Here is a 19889-nt window from a genome sequence, read left to right on the forward strand (position 1 = left end):
GTTTGTTTATCTAAGAGAATGTGATATTTTGCGTCATCAATACACATGAGAAATATTATGTTTATTGACTTTTCCAATCTATTAATAAAGTGAGTTTAAGAAATTTTCGTCTACCAATTTGACCTTTAAACTCTGATTACCATTTTGTATGCTCTGAACTAAATCTCTCATTGTTTAACAATATCTCATTATTACTCATTTTCCCAACTTTTTTAATTTTTTGTTGTATTCTCTTGTTATTTGTGTTAGTCAATTTATAACATTTAATCTACACTGTTAAAAATGTTTCGGAGAAAATGGTTAAATATTAATTTATTTAATTGCTGTTTTTCCACGTTCTAACAAAACAGTCAAATAACCATAAATAACATGTTTTTCAAACTATGGGAAAAACCGTTTATTAACTGTTTTCACTTAACAGGGTGAACAGTTAATAAACCAGAGCAATAACTAGCAACCAGAATTTTATCGCACCAATTCGGCTCAACCAATAAAGCCACTCTGTTCATAACAGCTGGATACATATTGTAGCTGAGAGGGCTAATCTGTGAATCTCTGAGCCGAGACAACGGATGTTCGATTCCTAACTTTGACACTACAATATTTCCACATATGCTTTTATACATGAAGCGTTTCCAACGTCCTGCACTCTCCAATTCCCGATGGTTTATTAGAAAACGTTATTCTCAATAACGCACAGATGGCAGAACCATAAATCTGCTGAACTGTTTCCAATGTCCATTTAAATTTCTTTTTCCGTGGTTTTGAAACCGTGCTATTTGTAAATGGTAAAAAAAACTATATAATTTTGCATTCATGTTATTTTTAACTATACTTGTTGTAAACGGTTTCAAAACGTTAAAGGCAAAAAAATTTTAACTTTACAGTTAATTAGAAATACAGACTGCTGCCGGTTATTTTACGATAATTTTAGAAGGAAAATTCTAACTGTGCAATGGTTTTGACAAAATTCGTAATCTCAAACAAATAATGGTAGCAATTTCTTGTATTTGACGAAATGGTAGTTCACTTAGAAAATTTTCCTTGAACGAATTTGTGAGAAAAGATAAATTATCGGGAGCTTTAAGCGTCGAAAGTCGAGAGGGATTTTTAATTAAAGGGGAATAACAATTTGAATTGACTTTTAATTACTTCTAAAAAAATATTTTAAATTCTATTTTTTGTTTTTGAGATATAGTATGAGATAGATTGGGTTACTCGAAATCAAAACAGCTGATAGTTTTTTGATAATAAACAGCTGATAATAATCTAGAATAGTTTCAACATACCTACTAATACTAATACGGTCAATGTTAAAAGGGTGTATGTAACATTTTTATGAAAATAGGTTTTTTGTTTTTTTTTACCAAATAATACCGAGTAATTTTCTAGACTGCCTAAAGAAGAGAATCTGAAAATTTGGAAACAATTAAAACTATCTTTCACAATTGACAAAGTTTTTCTCTCTTCTCAAAAGGGTAGATTTCTAACATACCCACTTTTAACAGTGACCACTGCAATTATAAAGTAGCGTATAATCTCAGAATATGCTCCTTTATAAAGAAGTTATTAGAAGTTAAACGTAAGAAGTTATTTTTACATCCCATTTTACTTGTGATTCAAAATCTAATATTATTAAAATTAATATTTTAAGTTTTTAAATACTTTATTTTATACAACTGTTACGTATTCAAGATAGTTTTGAACTTCTCGTAAAAATCATTGACAAATTTAAATACGCAATGAAATTATCATCAATTTTAAATTCGTCAGTAAATTTACATAAAAATCTTCGTTAAATTTTCTTTCAATAAACTTAATAAGCAAAGAAAAGAATTTCTTTAAAAAAAAACAATTTTGAAACTGATAAAAAGCATCTACGTCTGCATTGAAACATTGAAAATAATATGATTGTCTCTATGTATTATTTCAAATGTATCAGTATTAATAAATATATATATATATATATTATAACGATCATATATATATATATAGGAAAAAAATTCAGAAAACCCAAATAAAACTATTGTAGAGTACGGAAATTTTGACGATGCGTTTTTCTGACTAACATATTTAATTTATTAATACTTCAAGATCACAAGATAATGCAATTAAGAGGAAAATCCTGTACATTCTGTAGGTCAGGTTGGATTACAAAGCAGTATAAGGACGAGCGATATCTTGTTGGAAAATACGCCCTTGAATGCTGCATAGGAATGGCAACAGGACAAGTTGACCATTACTTCCAACAACCGTACACAGCTTGCCGTGGTAGCTCAGGGGATAGAGCATTCAACTTCCACTGAGGTAAACCGCTTTCGCATCCCAGCGATAGTTGTTCCATACGAATTCCGCTCCTGGCTCGCACTGACCACAGCGCTGACGTGAAATAACCTCAGTGGTAGACTGATCATGGGTAAAAGTCCCCTTTCAGTCAGACTATGTGTGGCAGGTTTTTGTGGTTTTCCTGCCCATCTAAAGCAAAGGCGGGTTAGTTCCATAAAAAAGTTCTCCACGAAGGCAAATTCTCCCAATACTTGAACAATTATTAATGTTTCTTCCTTGCACCCTCACAGTAAATTAAGATGGCTGCTATGATGTATGATGATGTGATATTTTTTTTCTTCCAATGCCTACCTGTGTTAACATCCGTCAATTCAGGCATACACAGAACGATTTTGTTGGCCTCTCTTCTTAGGGGCACCATATTAGGTAGGCAACTTCGCTCCCACAGTGAGGGCAGATAGGACAGAGAAGGAAAGAACCTTCATGCCTTGCCCGGGATTCGAACCCAGAACCTTTCTGATGCAAGGACAATTCCCTGCCACCTACACGGGCCGGTCGGCTGATGATGCGACAAATGTATGATGTGAAACTGTATGATGTGACACTGATGTATCATGTGACACTTTGTATTATGTGACAAATTGTAAAGCTCCTCATTAGATCCTCAGCTAAAACTTTCATTAAGTATGAATGTTAATTTCCCCGTTTTCTCGTTAAAAACAAATGTATAAACTAAAATGCAGTAATAATGTAAAAACCTAACACAAATGCTTGTATTCGAAGTCAATCTCCTAAATATTATCTTCAGCATCAACTTCTGTTTGATTTCTGCCTCATTTCCTTTTGTCGAATTTTAAGTGGCATGTAGTCAAACAGTAGTGTCCACTCATACAACTAAGGTAACAATGCGAGTAATTACTGTCCCTCAAATTGGCTGACTAAAGCCATTGACATAAGGGGCAACATATTAAGGAAAATGTTCTGCCTAAACACTAATGATGGTAATTTATTTTCTCTTTCAAATATCACGAAACTTGGATTTTATTTTATCGAAATATATCTACCTCCTTATCTGAAAATCGAACACAATTTTCACGAAATGTTCTGTATCCTACTTTAAATGTCCACAAGTATCACATTTTTCTTTAAAATTTTATTACAGCATTGTTTATTTGAATACGTCATTATAAATGGATAGCTGCTTTATATAACTAAAACAATCTAATTTGAAGTTATAATTTAAGTTTGCCTTTTTATTTATAAATTTGTTATATATTGAATATTTTACTTTATTTTAATTTTATAATCATTGTTAAACTGCAGACCCAATTTTTCGGGTACACGACTACTAATGTTCGACTCCGTAGCCCAGCAATTTTGAACCCAATCAAAAAGACAAAGGAACTCCTGGTTCAAATATGGGGAGAAATTTGCCTTCATGAAGAACTTTTTGATGGAACTAACCAGTATTTGCATCACACTGTGAGAAAAACCACAAAAACCTCCTATTATAAGCCTAATAGCAGTGGAACTCGAACCTGTGATCAGTCTACCACTGAGGGTATTTTACATCAACACTGTGGCCGGTGAGACCTGAGATTCGAACCCGGTTCACCTTATTGGAAGATGAGCGCTCTATTCCCTGAGCCACCACGGCTCGATAACTGATATTGGCATATTTCTTTGCATATTTCAAATTAAAGGAAAAAGTTCAAAGTAAAAAGCATAAAAATGGAGAATAAAGAAGACTTGTGCGCCGTGTTGCCGTTGGTCATGAAGTTATGGAGTCTTAATCTCAATGATCTGGTTCCAAACAGGCTGTTGCAGGTATGCTTTAAATAGTTTGTGTAGTAATGTTTTGGTTGCAACTTTGCAATGTCACTGCAAATTTTCCAAATATGAGACGACAAGTTCTATTTGTCAACAAGAAAATACTATTTGCCACAATAAAATTTAAATATGCTTTTTATTCAGTGCTTTGATAAGAAATATGTTAAAATTATATTTTAAATTGCGCATAACTAGCATTAATTTTGAGAAATCGAAACATTTTAATGACATTTATATGACAGTATATAATTTTTCAATACTAATTTTTTTAAAGTTTTACGTGTAGTATATAATATTAGGAGTATTATTTTCCACAAATAATTTTTATTGGTAAAGACTCAATAATATCGATCAATTATTTCTTTTCATCCCATTTAAAAAAATGGTGATTCTTTACTATTTCTTCATTGCGTTTTATACAGTGAAAAAATTATATGTTGTATGTAAATCCGAAATGCAATAGTGCAGTAATTTATTAAAAATATTTATTTATTTCACTATATATTAATTATCATTAAGTGATAGATTTGTGCCATTAGAAAAAAAAATATTAAGCGGTTTGCACTGTAAAAAAAAAAAAAAGATTCTCGAATTTCACGGAGCTTTCTTCTTCTTGACAAAACCGTTTCTTGGTATATGCTCTGAACAAATATTTCGTCAAAGAATCGAAATAAGTATCGTCCCTTCTTCGAGGGAATGAATTTTGTCTATTTTAACGAAAAATTTTGTTAATCCACTTTATTTGTAAGAAAAAAACCGGTAATGCCTAGTTTATCCAACTTTATCTTACCACTTTAACGTTGGCACCATGTAACCATATAACTGTATCAATGTCGCCTTAAGAACACAAGACAGATAGAATAAATTACACCCATGCCTGAAGTGGGATTCGAACTCTGTATCTTTCTAGAACGAAGCCAACTTCTTGATCGTCATACAGAACGGTCAGCTTGTCCCGCCACATTATTTTCGATCATCCTAGTTTCACGATTCTAATTTATCTCTGTCAATGCACTACGATAAAGTTCGAGTTTCATTTTCGTCATATATTTGAGAATTCCCGCTTCGTCACAAATCACGTGATTTCGTGGCGAAATAATTTTCGAAATTAATGTAATATCAGCGATTAATTAATAAAGTTTAAGAATTTCTGAATCGTCAAATTTGAAAGTTTCATTTCTGAGAGTGTGGGGTGAATCATTCAAAACAAAATGCAAATAATGAGGAATCTGCATGTGTAGGGTCATCACGTAATCTTGATTATTTTGAATAGTGTATATCTTAAAACTCTCGAAATCAACTCAGTATATTTAAAATCGACCTGAATTTTTCGTAATCGTAACTTAAAATTAGCTTAAAATGAAACTAACTTCAAGTAAATCAAAAAGAGGCGGGGATTGCTGATGACGTCAGAATCCACATCCTGGCTTAACGGAATTAGCCGAAACGAAGCTTGTCGTAGAGTGAAGTGATGTTGTTTACAATGGAATTTATTTTTGACAAAATTCTGTTAACTTTTTGATATCATACAGACAGATAAGGCTGTTTAATTTGAGAATGTAATTTTTTATTCAAAAATATCAATTTTATCATAGTGAAGTGTTGCAAGAAAATTGGTTTATACATAGAAATAAGAACTGTTTTGAAACTTTTTACCTAATGGTTTGATCCCAGATAGGAAATGGACATTTTTAAGATTTAGAATTTTTCTTAGGTGTAATATTTAATTTATTTAAAGTAATAAACTGGACACGAAAGTTGTATTTTAAAATTTTTTGCTATTATAAGCTAAAATATGTTTGCAAGATGCAATTCGCAAAATAAATATAATACAAAACTTAAAAAAAATAAATAAATAAATTAAAAACTAAAGAAAAAATTGCTATTGTGTTTTATTATTTTTATGTGTGCAGGTTCAATAAAATAGAAAGTTTAAAGAATTTAAAGTGTGACGTAAATAAAGTGCTGTTTTTTTCTTTTAGAATAAAAATAAAGCATAATTTTTAAAATTTCCTTTTTAAAATTTAAATATTGTTAAAAATGAAAATTTTGTTTCGAAATTTGTTGGTTTAGTAACAGTGAATAAATTTTGGAAAATGTTTTTCAATTGTTTTTAAAAAGTTCAAAAATTACATAAACAAGTTTGAAACGAGATTTTTGAAATATTTTGAGGATTGTTTTTTTTTCGCGTTTCGTTCTCCTTCCCCTCCTTCAGAGAAAATGTCTGTACAGCACGTACAAACATTTGACAAAATAAAATAATTTGGCAAATGCAGAAAGAAAAAAAAAATGGAGCTACTTTTCTAACTTTTCTTCAATAACTTTTGAAGCAAATAATTTTTTTTATTAATGTTCGTTTATTTTTTATAAGATGCATTAAAGTATGGATTGTTAAAGTAAAAAATTTCATGCTGGTTTGATAGCACACAGAAGAAATGAAAATGAATAAGATTTCAAAAAGTTTCGATTGAATTAATTTACAATAATTGTCTTGGAAAAATGTCTCTCTTATTTTTTTTTTTATTATTCACTTAGAAAATATTTTATTCAATTATTATTAGAAGAGTTGCAATCAATTTTAAGCCCCTTTCATTTTTTATTTTAATTGTCTTTAATTTTTCCCCTCCCAACTGCACAATAATAAGATGAATAATTTTTAACTCTAAAATTTTGATCTCTATAAAGTAGGAAACAAAAGTACATATGTTTTAGATGGTTAAGTTAAAGCTGAACGAAATGAAATAGGTTGTTTAATGAAAAAAATATTGATAGAAATTAATAACCTGTACACGATTACTCTTTAAGAATAAAATCCCTTCATTTCAAAGAACAAAAAAAGAAAAAGGGAGTTACCTAACGGGCGTTTCATAAACATTTTAATTCAGCATAATGAATGATTCCTTCAGAGAAGCTTCTTCAAAGGACAGAAATCTTATAAATTTAAAATATAACTGAGTACTGTAGAATAATCTTCGTAACAAAATAATAAAGTTTCGGACAGTTCGTGATTTTTTTTTTCGTTTTAGTCCTCACGTTTGATGACTTCCCAAGTCATGATTCTTGATGGTTCCATCAAAACATTTTGATGGTCTATGTTGGTTTCAGTGAGATTTTTGATGGTTTAACATCATGTGATGGTCACCATTATCCAATATTTTCCATTCTGTGTTCATGGTTTTTGATATGCCAACAAACTTCCATCATTTCATGATGGAAAATTCTACTTTAATACCATGATGGTTGACCATCAAGAAAAGTCTGATTCTCATGGACCAACAATCCATGATGATCTGTGATGGTCCATGCTGGTTCCAACAATACATTTTCATGACAGTTTAATGGGAAATCTTGTTGGTTCTCAGGAATATACCAAAAAAACAATGTGATTTTTTTAATGTTGGAGCACCATAAATCAGTTCGAATTCCTACATGGGGGTAATGGTGATTCATGATCATTCCAACATTTGATTTCAAGGAAACTATGATGGAAATTTTTAATGGTTCAACATAAGTAAGCCCTCAAAACAAGTTGCTATTCTTATATTGGACCATCATAAATCAGTCCGAATTCCTACATTAGAGTGATGGTTACTAATGTTTGTCGCCTTAAAAAATATGTTTTATGATGGAATTATTGATGGCTACCATCAAGATTATGTTGGTCCATCAATAGAAAATCGTCAAAAATTTTGACTTATGTTTGCATCAGTCCTCTCATATTTCGCCTTTTGGTACATAAAAATATTTTATATGGTGTGTTAAATATTAAGCTAATGCAACGTGGCATAAAAGAATACTTGTAAGTACTTGGAGTTCTTTTCGATAATTCTTATCAAATCTTCTACTAGGTGCAACACGTGCTTTTGCTGTATCAAAAGGTGATGGAAGTCGCATTGGTGCTATATTCTGACGTCATAAGCCAAGGTGGGAAAACTAACTGCGTTTTAGGGGACGTGTTCAATCGTGCGACTTTAAATATTAATTACAAAATAATTAGAAAACTCATTGAACTGTAATTGGTGCCTGTCGGCATAAAATGGCATGTTGTTTCATTTTAGAAAATAAAAAAAATACCACACAGGTTCCTCATCAAATAATATGTTTATGAGGAATTTGAAAATAAAACTGAAATCAGTTTAAAAGATATCATTATATAATTTTCGAGAAATTAATATTAATTATTTAAAAAATATTTCAGGTAATTAAAATTAAAATTCTTTAACTGCGAATAATCATGCAATTTCTTTGGCATTTTCCGAAGAAATATTCAATATTATAAATATAACAATTAAAAGACTTAAATTTGATTTCACTTTTTTTCATGTAAGTGTTTTATAGCTAAAAGAAGTAAATAATAAGTTACCGTTAATAATAGTAAATAAGCTCATTACAAATAATTTAATCACTAATCAAAATTGTGAGGAAAGCTATACATCTATAGCTTTAAAAAGTATTTTTATACTTAATGCATTAAAAAGAAGACGTGTTCAATAATAGTATCAGATTTTCGAACATTTTGCAAGAAGTACACCCATTTTCTAATACCCATTTTTATTTTCTACGAATTAAGTACCATCACTTAGAATTTATTTATGTTTTATCAATGTCTTTAAATTGAGAAAAGAAAAAAAATATAACATATCTTTACATTAAATAATATTTAATATGCTCCAGCTTAAAACTAACCAAACATTCTCTACATCCGCATTAAATAAGACACTTTTTTAATCTACCTAAGGAGCCGCAGTGTTGGAAAACACTTCAAACGCCGTTGAAAACTAATTTCGTACATCTGAATTGTTTGTGTATTTCCTAGAGCAAAAGTTATTAAAAATGAGTGACTGTTATAAAAGTGAGCAGGTAACATTCAGAAATATTATTTTGGAATAAGAACATGGTAACATGAAACATAAATTACATTTCAAAATAATTAAAATTAATTTTAAAAGCTAAGATGTCTTAAAGACATTTAGATTAAATTAAAACTAGCACAAATGTATCTTCAAATATCATCAGAGTTAAATTATTTAAGTTAATCCACCTTAAAATATTTATTTATGATTGCTCCTATTTTCATTTTAATATCATCCTTAGCTATTTAAAAGAAGAAATTGGGGCATGTTAGCAAAAGGTTTGACTCATAATTTCCGTCGTAAGGGGAGACAACGAGAAGCTCGAACAGACCATCAAATTTTTGCTTTCATAAGTATCAATTTATTGAATATTGTATTGCAAATAGTGGATCCCTGATAATCTTCATATGAACGTATGAATCATTTTGAAACAGAAACCCGTTAACATGAAAAATCTGAAAAATTGAACGTTTTGACTGTAGACGTATGCGCTGGTCTTACATTGAATGACCCAGCTCCCCTTCATGTTTTTAAATGATGCACTTTGCCTAGTCTGAGGTATGGTAGTAGTAGTTAATTTACGTCACACTAGAGCTGCACAATGAGCTATTGGCGACGGTCTGGGAAACATCCCTAAGGATGATCCGAAGACAAGCCATCACAATTTTGATCTTCTGCAGAGAGGATGGCACCCCCGCTTCGGTAGCCCAACGATCTGCACTCAAAGTCGAGCACTTTACGGTAGAACAGTTTAAAGAGGACCAATACCACACACTCTCGGTCCCTACGCAGACTGATTCAAGTGGTCACCCACCCACACACTGACGCAGCCAGTGATGCTTGACTTCGGTGATCTTCTGGGAGCCGTGTCTTAACGATCAGTTCACTGCGGGACTCTAAGGTATGGAAAATGCATTTTAGGAGATCGATGTTTGCATCTCATGCGGAAAATTGATCCTGATTGAATAAATAACAAGCCGTGGCCACATATGGTAAATGATTTTCAAGAAATTGAAAATATTCACCAGATGATCAATTATAAGTCTTCATACTTCAAACTTATGGAGTATATCTAAGATGCTATGAAAATGGTAGTTAGAACTCATAATCCTTTTTAGAAAAATTTTCCAGGGCCAGAAAGCAACATTTCTGAAGGAGGGGAATCATATGTCGTAGAGTTATCTCAATGCCTTTTTACCAATATGACCTTATAACTTATATTCTGTTCGATTCCCTCTCTCAGAAATAAGACTCTCACTTTTGACGATTCAGCAATCCTTGTACTGTATTTCGTTTATTTTGTGAATCACTTGATTTGTAACGAAACGCGAACACTCAAGTAAATGAGTGGTCATACAAGTAAGATTCGAGTTCTGTTTCTAGCATGGATGTAATTAATCTCTTTGTTCCATCTGTTCTTCTTTCGTTGTTAGGGCGATGTTGATCTGCCTACATGGTGCACAGCATGATAGTCATTTCGTCACTTTGACGAAATTTTTGCTCGGATCATATACCGGGAAACTGTTTAATCTAAAGTGAAGGAAGTTTCGTAATATTTGAGTATCCATTTTTTATGATGCAATAACGACTGTTTCATACTTTAGAACTCTGTACAGGTGAAAAGTGGCATGCGTATATATCATAATTGCTGAACAGTTATTTTATTTCTATTTCTCCTTACCACGTTTTATTAAATCTGCACTGTGGTTATGGAGGTTAACGACTCAACGTGTAAATTCTTATAATTTGAATGCTAGCGTAAAGGTTCTTTTACCATCAGTTTCGTTTGTACTTATTTAAAGATTTTTGTTCATTTTTCGTTCAAGAAAAGTATTAATTATGTGTAAATAGTAAATATTTTCGTTACTAATGTAAGAACATCCACTTAAAAGAGGAAAAAATACGATGCAATTTATAATAGTTTAACACTAAATTGCCCAAGGAAGTCATTTTGACTGCTTTTTAATTCGAAAAACAGTGAGGACACAATTTCCTAGAATTTTGTGACTTTTTGTACAACATATAATTTTTTTTATTGTTGATATTTGCTAATAGCTTGTCATATAACTGCAAATAATATAAAAAATATTAAAAATTTATTTTAAACAAATTTTTTTATACATTCAATACAGGCAATATAGGTATTTCAGTCTTTCTAGTGTTAAAGACCAAGTGAAGTTACAAACATCAATAAATACAATAAACACCCAATTGTTTTATAGCCTGTTGTTAAGGTCTATAAATTACATAAAAGTTAGCTAGGAAAGATTCAGACTGCAGTTGGGTGGACAAGATTAAAGAAAGCTTAAAGAACAGAACTATTTCAAAATTACTTTTTGCTCTCGAAAGTAGTTCCAATCGAAGAAAAAAAAAGCATACCTGTAAGTCCTTGAGACTGCGGATTGAGTCGAAAAAAGGAAAAAAGAAATTCTGTATAAGAAAGTCTTGAATCATACGTTAAATTTAAGAAGCAATTGTGACCAGACTTTATTTCTTTACGGAACATATTATGTATTGTTAAAATGAGTAACTTAATATTGTATGTAATTTATTGTATTGTATCATATAACATTGCATCTCATTGTTTATTGTAATAATATATTACATTATATAAAACTTATTATTTTTAAGAGAATAGCATTTAATACAATATATTCAATTTAATTTTAGGAATAATTCTTAGAAAATATTAAAACTTCCAAATACAAATTTTTGAAATTATTTTGACTGAAGAACTTTAGTTTTATACTTTTATCAATACTCGAACAAGTTCTTTGATAATGTATAACAATAATTATTGTTCTACATTATCAAAATAGTATTATATATTATCACAAAATTTAAAAAGCTAAAATTTTACAAGAATAAATTAATTTTTATGTCTGAATATTCCGGATTTAACCCTAAGAAACAAGGATTCCGCTTTATTGTGGGTTCCACTATTTCCCTCAGCTTCCGTTTTTTCATATATCAGATAATTACAATAAAAATTAATTTTTCATTTATTTTAATCTAAATAATTTATTTGTATTCTTTTTTAAGTTTGAGATAAAAAAAATATTTGCGACGTTTGAATTTCAAACTTTTGCCTATTTGTTAGATAATATCAAAAATAAAAGTTTTTTAAAGCATGAGCTTGTGTAACAGTTCAAGTTTAAAATTATAGTAGTACTAATAAAAATGCATTAATTTGTTCTTTTTTAATTGCAAAATAGTAAAATTCACTTAAAGTAAAATCCATGAAATTCATTCGAAAATGTCGTTATAAAGTATTTTTCATTCTTGGTTTATCTGTTTATTTTGTTGAAAAATCGATTGTTTTTATTTTTTATTTTTAGCAATTATTGTTGCGGATTCTAGTGAGGTATTTCTTGTACGATAGTATTATGATGTGAATTTAAATTCAGGAATTTGAGTAATTACTTTTTGACGTGCTCGATATAATATGATTTACTAAACAAAATAATTTGAAATTAAAAATTTTTGAATCTTATACATAACTATTTCAACATGTGAAATTCGAATTTCGCATTAGTGTAGGCACTTTTTTGACTCGGGATTATGAAGTTCTAAATTCACACAAGTCTTGATGATTTTTCTTTTTGCAAGTTATTGCTATTCATTCCCCACCTAGTATTTGAATTGCATTTTTTGACACTTTCGATTGCGATCGGGCCGATTGATTATTGATCAATTGATTATATCGATTAGTTTTTTCAAAACTTTTTGTTAAGAATTTCTCCCTTATTTTTAAGATGCAATTTTTTTTCTTTTACTTTTTTTCTTTTTGATATTATTATAAAGGAAAAATTTCTTAATCTTCGAAAAGTTCCAATAAATTGCTTTTTATTTTCTATTTAATTTGTTCAACATAATTATTGCAAAGTGCTACTCTTTGCTAGCTTATGATGAAAATTTCGAAATTTTTCGTTAGCTTTGATTTCTTAAATAATTGATAAGGATTGTACGAAATCTTTAATACATGAATTTTTACTTTTTCTCTGGAAACAGGTTTTTTTTATCGAGTTGTGGGAATTTTTATTTTCTATTCTTTTTCAGTATTTATTAAACAGAAAAATATGTTTAATGAAACTCAGCATTAATTTTTTTTTTGTTTTAAAACTTGATTAATATAGAGTAGAATTCACATGAGACATTAATTTCAGGATTTATTTCAAAAAAAGTTCAGATTTTTGACCCTGATCACCAACGACGAAAGAGTAATGTACTTTTAGCACAGCAAGAGGTTACTTTAATATAAATTAACTGATTTAAAAAATTAAAGATTCGAATTAATTTTTGAATTAATAATGTTTTTATTTTAGTTGAAAAGAATCAAATTAAACTTCAAAAATTAATTTAATTTTAAATGTAATATTAAAATCATGTAGAATCATAATAAATTGTAAACATATATTTATACCATTAAATTTAAGTTAACGGACCAGTTGTTTAAAAATATTTTGGATTATCTCCTTACCAGGTGTAGAGATTTGTTTTATGTCATAATGTGATTTCTATAATTTTCATTAAAAAAATTGGCAAAGAAAAGCCTAGAAAATTCAGAAAATATATGATTTTACTTTAGTAGTACAAATTAAAAAACAACATAAGTTACTATACAGATCATATTTTTATACTTAATTATTGTATCTTATAATAGTATTTTTTTTCCAAATAGCTTAGTACTATTCATACCAAATTAGGTAGATTATTTTTTTGATGCTTTTACTTGTTATGGGTAGTTCTTTTCTTAACCCTTTCGCGCCGACTGTCACAAATACGTGCCAGCGTAAAACCGTATCAATCAGGGTAAAAAGATAAAACTGGTAATCAAAGTAATTCTTTCGCAGTTTATTTGTGGGCGGAGTTATAACTGTTTGATTCATTTAATTCACCATTACTTTGTTCAAAATAAAACTATTTAGTTATACTTTGAATTAACATTGATTATATATATGATTAAACTAATAATAATTAAAGTAAAAGCAAAGTAAGTCTGTCAAATCAGAAAGGACTACATTTAAGTTACCGTTTCTTATTTAATTACGTACTGATCCTGATTTTGTAAGAATGCTTTTCTGAATCACCCGTCCCCAAAGGGTTAAGCATTCCTCTTATTATTTTTTAAGTACTGTAAAATTTTAGAGATTAAATTACGTAGATTCATAGTCAGTAAAATCCATTTATCATAAAATATGTCTTTTTTCCTTAAAATATTATACTGTTATTTTTATTGTAATATTTATTTATTAATTATATATATATATATATATATATATATATATATATATATATATATATATATATATATATATATATATATATATATATATATATATATATATATATATATATATATATATATATATATATATATATATATATAGTATTTTTTCTTTATTTTGATATAGAGGCTATTGAAATTTCTTGGATATCGAAGAAATTTCAATAGCCTCTATCAAAATAAAGAAAAAATACTCTGAAAACAAAAACCGTATCACAGTTTTTTTCCCGGAAAAAATCACGGACAAGCAGTGGCCAACCAACAAGTTCAAAACAGAGATCCATTTCATTCGAAAGACATATCGACCTTCTTTTCTTTTCTGAAACTTTCCCTCCTTTCTTAACATGAATGGCATGAAGAAGAGGTTTTGTTTGAAAAAAAGAGATTGTACAAAAGGCCAAACTTATTCAATATATCAAATTGATTTATCTGTTTCTGACCACGTATATTTTAACAAAAAGCCTTCTCTGCAACACATGAAAATTAAATATTGGCGAATTCTACCAAAGAATTGTAAAATAAATAATTTATATTCTATGCAGGATGCAATTTTTTATTATGCATTTGATTTTTTTTCTTCGATGACCTTAGCAACATTTTTACCTTGTCCCGACCCAAGTTGGGTACAAAATTTTTCCTATATGGATTCCATATGAAAATGTACCAAGGGACCAATATTGGGATGTCTAGATTTTTTTATATTGATCCTACATAGGGCCAATATCTGCCTTTATAGGACTTATATGGGGAGTATAAAGAATATAAAATATTGGGTCAATTTTACGATTCTTTATAGGGACGATATTGGTTGTGAAGCCGCTGTAAAATATCGGGTGATATATAGGGTCAATATCGGAAAATAACGGCCCTATGAACCCTTACTAAGGCAAGATTCGTTTAGATCGGCCCAAGTTATTTTGCTGCTAGGGATATTCGTAAAATCAGAATTAGGTCTGCTGTTCAACGCTAGTCATAAAATGTGTATGATATTCTATGCATATCATGCTATGTTTATTATAGATAGATATACCAATCTTTTTCTCTTTTTTCTATACAAAATAATTTTTGCAGCATATTCTGCGCCAATATAACGGCAATAAATGTTGTTTGGAGAATAAGACCTATAAGTGAAAATGGATTACGAAGGTAATTATTTTTTTCTTATAATTCTTTCATATAATCTTAGTTTAATTTTCTTATTAGTAATCTCTCATGCATCCTATATTTTTAATAATATTATGTTATAAATATATAGCAGTTTATTTATCGCAAGTGATAATAATATATGTTATTTAGTTACATTATATAATAACATTATATAATAATAAATGTAATTAAGGCAAAATGTGTAATAATAAAAAATTTTGTTTGGGTAATGTATGTAACTTAGTAATAATAAGTATAGATTAAGGGAATTAGAAATTAAAACTTATAAATGTTTCTTTGCTATGATGCTAATTATAAATGTTCTATCTTTTTTTCTGTGTATTATGTATCTTTTTCTTTTTGTATATTTTTGTACATGAAGAATATATAATTTGTAGTGAAACGTTTTTTAAACTTCTTCTTATAGATGTTTCTTTCAAACAAAATAGCGTTTTCAATGTTTCTTTTAAACCAATAGTACTTTAAAAATAATCAGTGATTCCTGAAGTAATTGTCGAGCTTCGAACTTCCATAAATTCTGAACATTGCCTTCGTAAGTTATAAAGAGCATGATAAAATTACAAGTGTGTAATACTTTTGCAACAAAGAAAAGCTTATGAAAGTTGCAAATGCTTGAAACTACAGTAAGTGAGCAAAAGCAAGGAAAATAACTTACCAAAAATGAAATAAGTTAGCCAACTCTTTTAAGATTTCTTAATTTAGCTAAAATATGATAAATATGTCAACGTATGAAACATTGGTAACTTAAAAACTTCAAGCTAAAATGGACAATGTATGCAACTTTCAAAGATAGTAAAAAATGGCCATTGTGCAAAACTCTTATAGCTCCTTAAAAACAAGTTTAAATGGCCAACATGCGACACTGACGAAATAAATAAAAAAATAAGGTCGTTTCATGCAATTTGAGATATCTTGCTGCCAATGGTTCTTTATAATACACTTGCAAATATTAAAAGATTAAAACTTCATTCGCTACAAAAAAAATTTAAATAGGTTATAATAGTCGATATTTTTCAAACTGTAATAAAACAGGTGCCCATTTTCAAGACTTGCCAGTTGTAAATGCGAAGAAAAAACTAGTGGTTAGAAATATAAAACTGAAAGTTTCCAACAAAAAATGGAAAAAATGAAGATGAGAAACAAAACTAGAAAAACCCCTGTAGCCGAGAGGGAAAAAAGACGAAAAACAGAAAAAAAACGCAAAAACTATACTAGCTAAGGGTATAAAGGACAATAGTAGAGTATTGTCCTTTCTTGTAATATAAAATATGTTTATTGTCCAAAATATTATGCTAATTTGCCTTTCTCAGTCTTTTCGGGTTTTATTATTCTGTTGTTTTATCACCATCGACAAAATAATTATTTAGCAGTATAAGTAATTATTTTATTTTAATCAAAAGTGTGCATTTTGCTTAATATAACTACTTATCATTAGCATTAGATTAATTTTGAAAATAGAGTTTTGGAAATGTTTACTTTATACAGATACCGTTTTTCAAATTTTATTACCAATACCGATTTCTAGAAAGTACTTTCCTAATATTTAGAAAAATCTGCTTTTCTCAAAACTTATTTGAAACTTTTATTTATCTATTCTTCTAAAACATTTCGTAAATATTTTAGAAACGTTTCAAATTGTTTTAAACCATGAAACATAGAATCTATTGCAAATGGATTAGAAAAAAAAAAGGCTTAATAGTGAGACACTAATTCCCCGAAACGAGTTAGTTGATTTTACTTCTAAAGGGCTATTTGGGGGCTATAAGGGCCTAATTATGGAGTTTTCCTCTCTTTATAATGCAAAAATGGAGAAAATTCATTAATAATCAAAATTTATATCCTCTTTATGAAAATCAAATCGTATTCTTCTACTAACTCAGTATTAGTCTTCTAGGCTGGATTATTGTTAGTGATTACTTATTGCATCCAATCGACTACATCACCAACGGTGATAATAATAGATTTTAAATCAGGAGTATTAAGAAAACAAAACAATCTCTAACAAACAATGTATTCAATATCTTAACCAAAAATCCAATAATTGTAAATATTATTTTAAAAATAAATTTTGCAAGCTTTAGATAAACAGATTTTGTAATTGTGTGCAAAATGTCATAGACAATTGTTATCAGAAATAAGTCTTGAAGTCGAAGAAAAAAAGAAAAGAATCGTTGTCAGGAACTGAAATCCATAATTAGAAAAATATCATCAAACAGGAAATTATCAAAAATTGAGAAAATATAAAAATCCAATTGTCCCCATACGAAAAGTGTTGTTAATACATATATGTAAAAATAAAACTAATTGCTTGTGAAAATAATTGCTTGCGTTTAATAAATCGAAGTTTCAAAGTTTACTTTCTAAATTTAAAATAATACCTTTTCTAAATGCATGGAAAATAAATTACAATACAAACACAATCTCAAATAGCAAATATTAAGCTTTTATTTCAACTGATACTTTAAATATATCAAAAAATGAAAACTTCCAACATTAAGAAGATTGTGACATAACTTCTTTGAAGGATAGTATAATTATGAGGAAATTTTTGAGAGCAAATTTTACTACCTAAAACGCAGAACCTTCTCGAAAGTTAGTCATTAAGCAAAAAAAGTAGAAAAATGATTAAATTGGGTTTTGTAAAAGCCTTACATTAGCTCTTTTCTTGAGATCTTGATGAAAGCTCTCTTTTTACGAAAAAAAGATATGCTGGTGGATGATAAAAACAAATTTGCATATTTTCTTTCCTCTCATAGAAAATGTTAAAATAGCTAGGTTATTATGGAAAAAAGTAGAAATATTAATAAAAAATAAGTATACTTATTTTTTAAGAAAAGTCGAAGGGGTTGGCTCACCAAAATAAAAAAAACCTTTTTTAACGTTTCATTAGCTAATATTAAGGCTTATAACCTTTTTTTTAACATATTTCAAAGTAACATGGTGAATGGTTTAACATGGCAAAGATATATCGTAATACTAAAGGATATTAAATTAGATTTTTAAGTCTCTTCAATATATCTGTATATGAAACATAAATGAAAAAAAAAACATGTCTGTAAAAGTTTTTTTACTAGGAAACTAGCTTTCCCAGTATCACTAAATTTAAGATGATCCGTTTGATTAAATATAGGTACTCGGAGAAAAATATCCGGTAAAATTACAGTACTATATTTGTGGTAAAAAAAATCGTAATTTTTGTTAATAAAACCAAAATACATGGTATTTTAAACCATTTGTTTGGTAATTTTTTTCTTTTATATGGGAAAAGTTTAGCGGAAATTCTGGATTTCAAACTTGTAGTTCTTATTTCCACTCATCAGTTAAAATACAAAACTGAAACGTTAATTTAGTAGAATAAATGGTTTTACATACTCTAAAGTTCCAGTTTTTTAACGGCCACGGAACACTTAATCAAAATTCTTTTGATGGAACCCTGACTTTGAATTAATGTTTATAAGCAGATGTAAATATGCTAAACAAAAAGAAGAACTTCAAATTAATTCGAAAACTTTTAATGTGAATGAATTATTTTATTGTTTCATAAATAAGTTCAGTTATGTTTGGCAGTTGAATTTGCAAGTTTGCCGAAACTCTATTTTGTTGTTGTATAAATCTAGTAGCTTTTACAGTTTAAATTAAAATTGTATAAAATTAAGCTGAATTATAATATTTGAAAAAGAACTTATAAATTGTGAGAAAGGTTATCTCGAAAAATAATTCTTTATTCTTGAATTATGATAATTCATTTTGAATTTCAAAATTCAGTGAGAAATACTGATGCAATAATTTTAAAAAGCATATCATTCAGCAACTAATTCAATGTATTGTTTTTTGAAAAAAAAATTATATCTTTTCAAATTTCCTATCTAAAGTTTATTGCAATATTATGTAAATAATTCTACGAAAATATTAAACAAAAAATGGATTATTTTCCGGATACAGACCTATTGCATGCTTCAAAAAATTCTTACTGGTTAAGAAAAAAGTTCTAACTTACAGAACCCCCATGACCTTTTCACGGAACTCTAGAGTTCCTCGGATCATTATTTGAGAACCATTGCTCTAAGGCATGATAATTATAAATTGTATGACCATGGTTATTGTTATTTTTTCTAAGTAATTACCAAAGCGCTTCAGTGAAAATTATCGAGATTTTAAAATTCCTATAGAGGCAGATACACAGTAAATTTAACCATATTCATATGGTAAATTTAACCTTATTTTTTTCTCAATGTAATGAGCATGCCTTTACACCAGTGGTGGTTACGGATTAGTTCAATCTTGCTAAAACACAACTGTCTAGTATTCTTATTTCCTTGTGCACATACTTACACCAAAAGTGCGTTACATTTCACATCAGGTGATGGTTACAGACGAGTTCAGTCTTGCTGAAACACAACGGTCTCGTATTCTTATTTCATTGTGCACGTACTTAGACCAAAAGTGCGTCACATTTCCACAGCATT

General features: G+C 28.8%; 1 protein-coding gene across 1 annotated transcript in view; it reads left to right on the forward strand.

The window, feature by feature from the left end:
• The window catches only part of LOC107451260 (QRFP-like peptide receptor), an 89779-nt gene that overhangs the window by 35783 nt on the left and 34107 nt on the right, over positions 1–19889 (forward strand). Inside the window, exon 2 of the mRNA XM_016067306.4 lies at positions 15328–15402. Within this exon, the coding sequence (XP_015922792.1) occupies positions 15390–15402 (13 nt within the window). The 5' untranslated portion in view covers positions 15328–15389. The remainder of the gene's footprint in view (positions 1–15327; positions 15403–19889) is intronic.

This window comes from Parasteatoda tepidariorum, chromosome 7 (genome assembly GCF_982258835.1).
Source record: "Parasteatoda tepidariorum strain Cologne lab strain chromosome 7, Ptep-v5.0, whole genome shotgun sequence".
Lineage (NCBI taxonomy): Eukaryota > Metazoa > Arthropoda > Arachnida > Araneae > Theridiidae > Parasteatoda > Parasteatoda tepidariorum.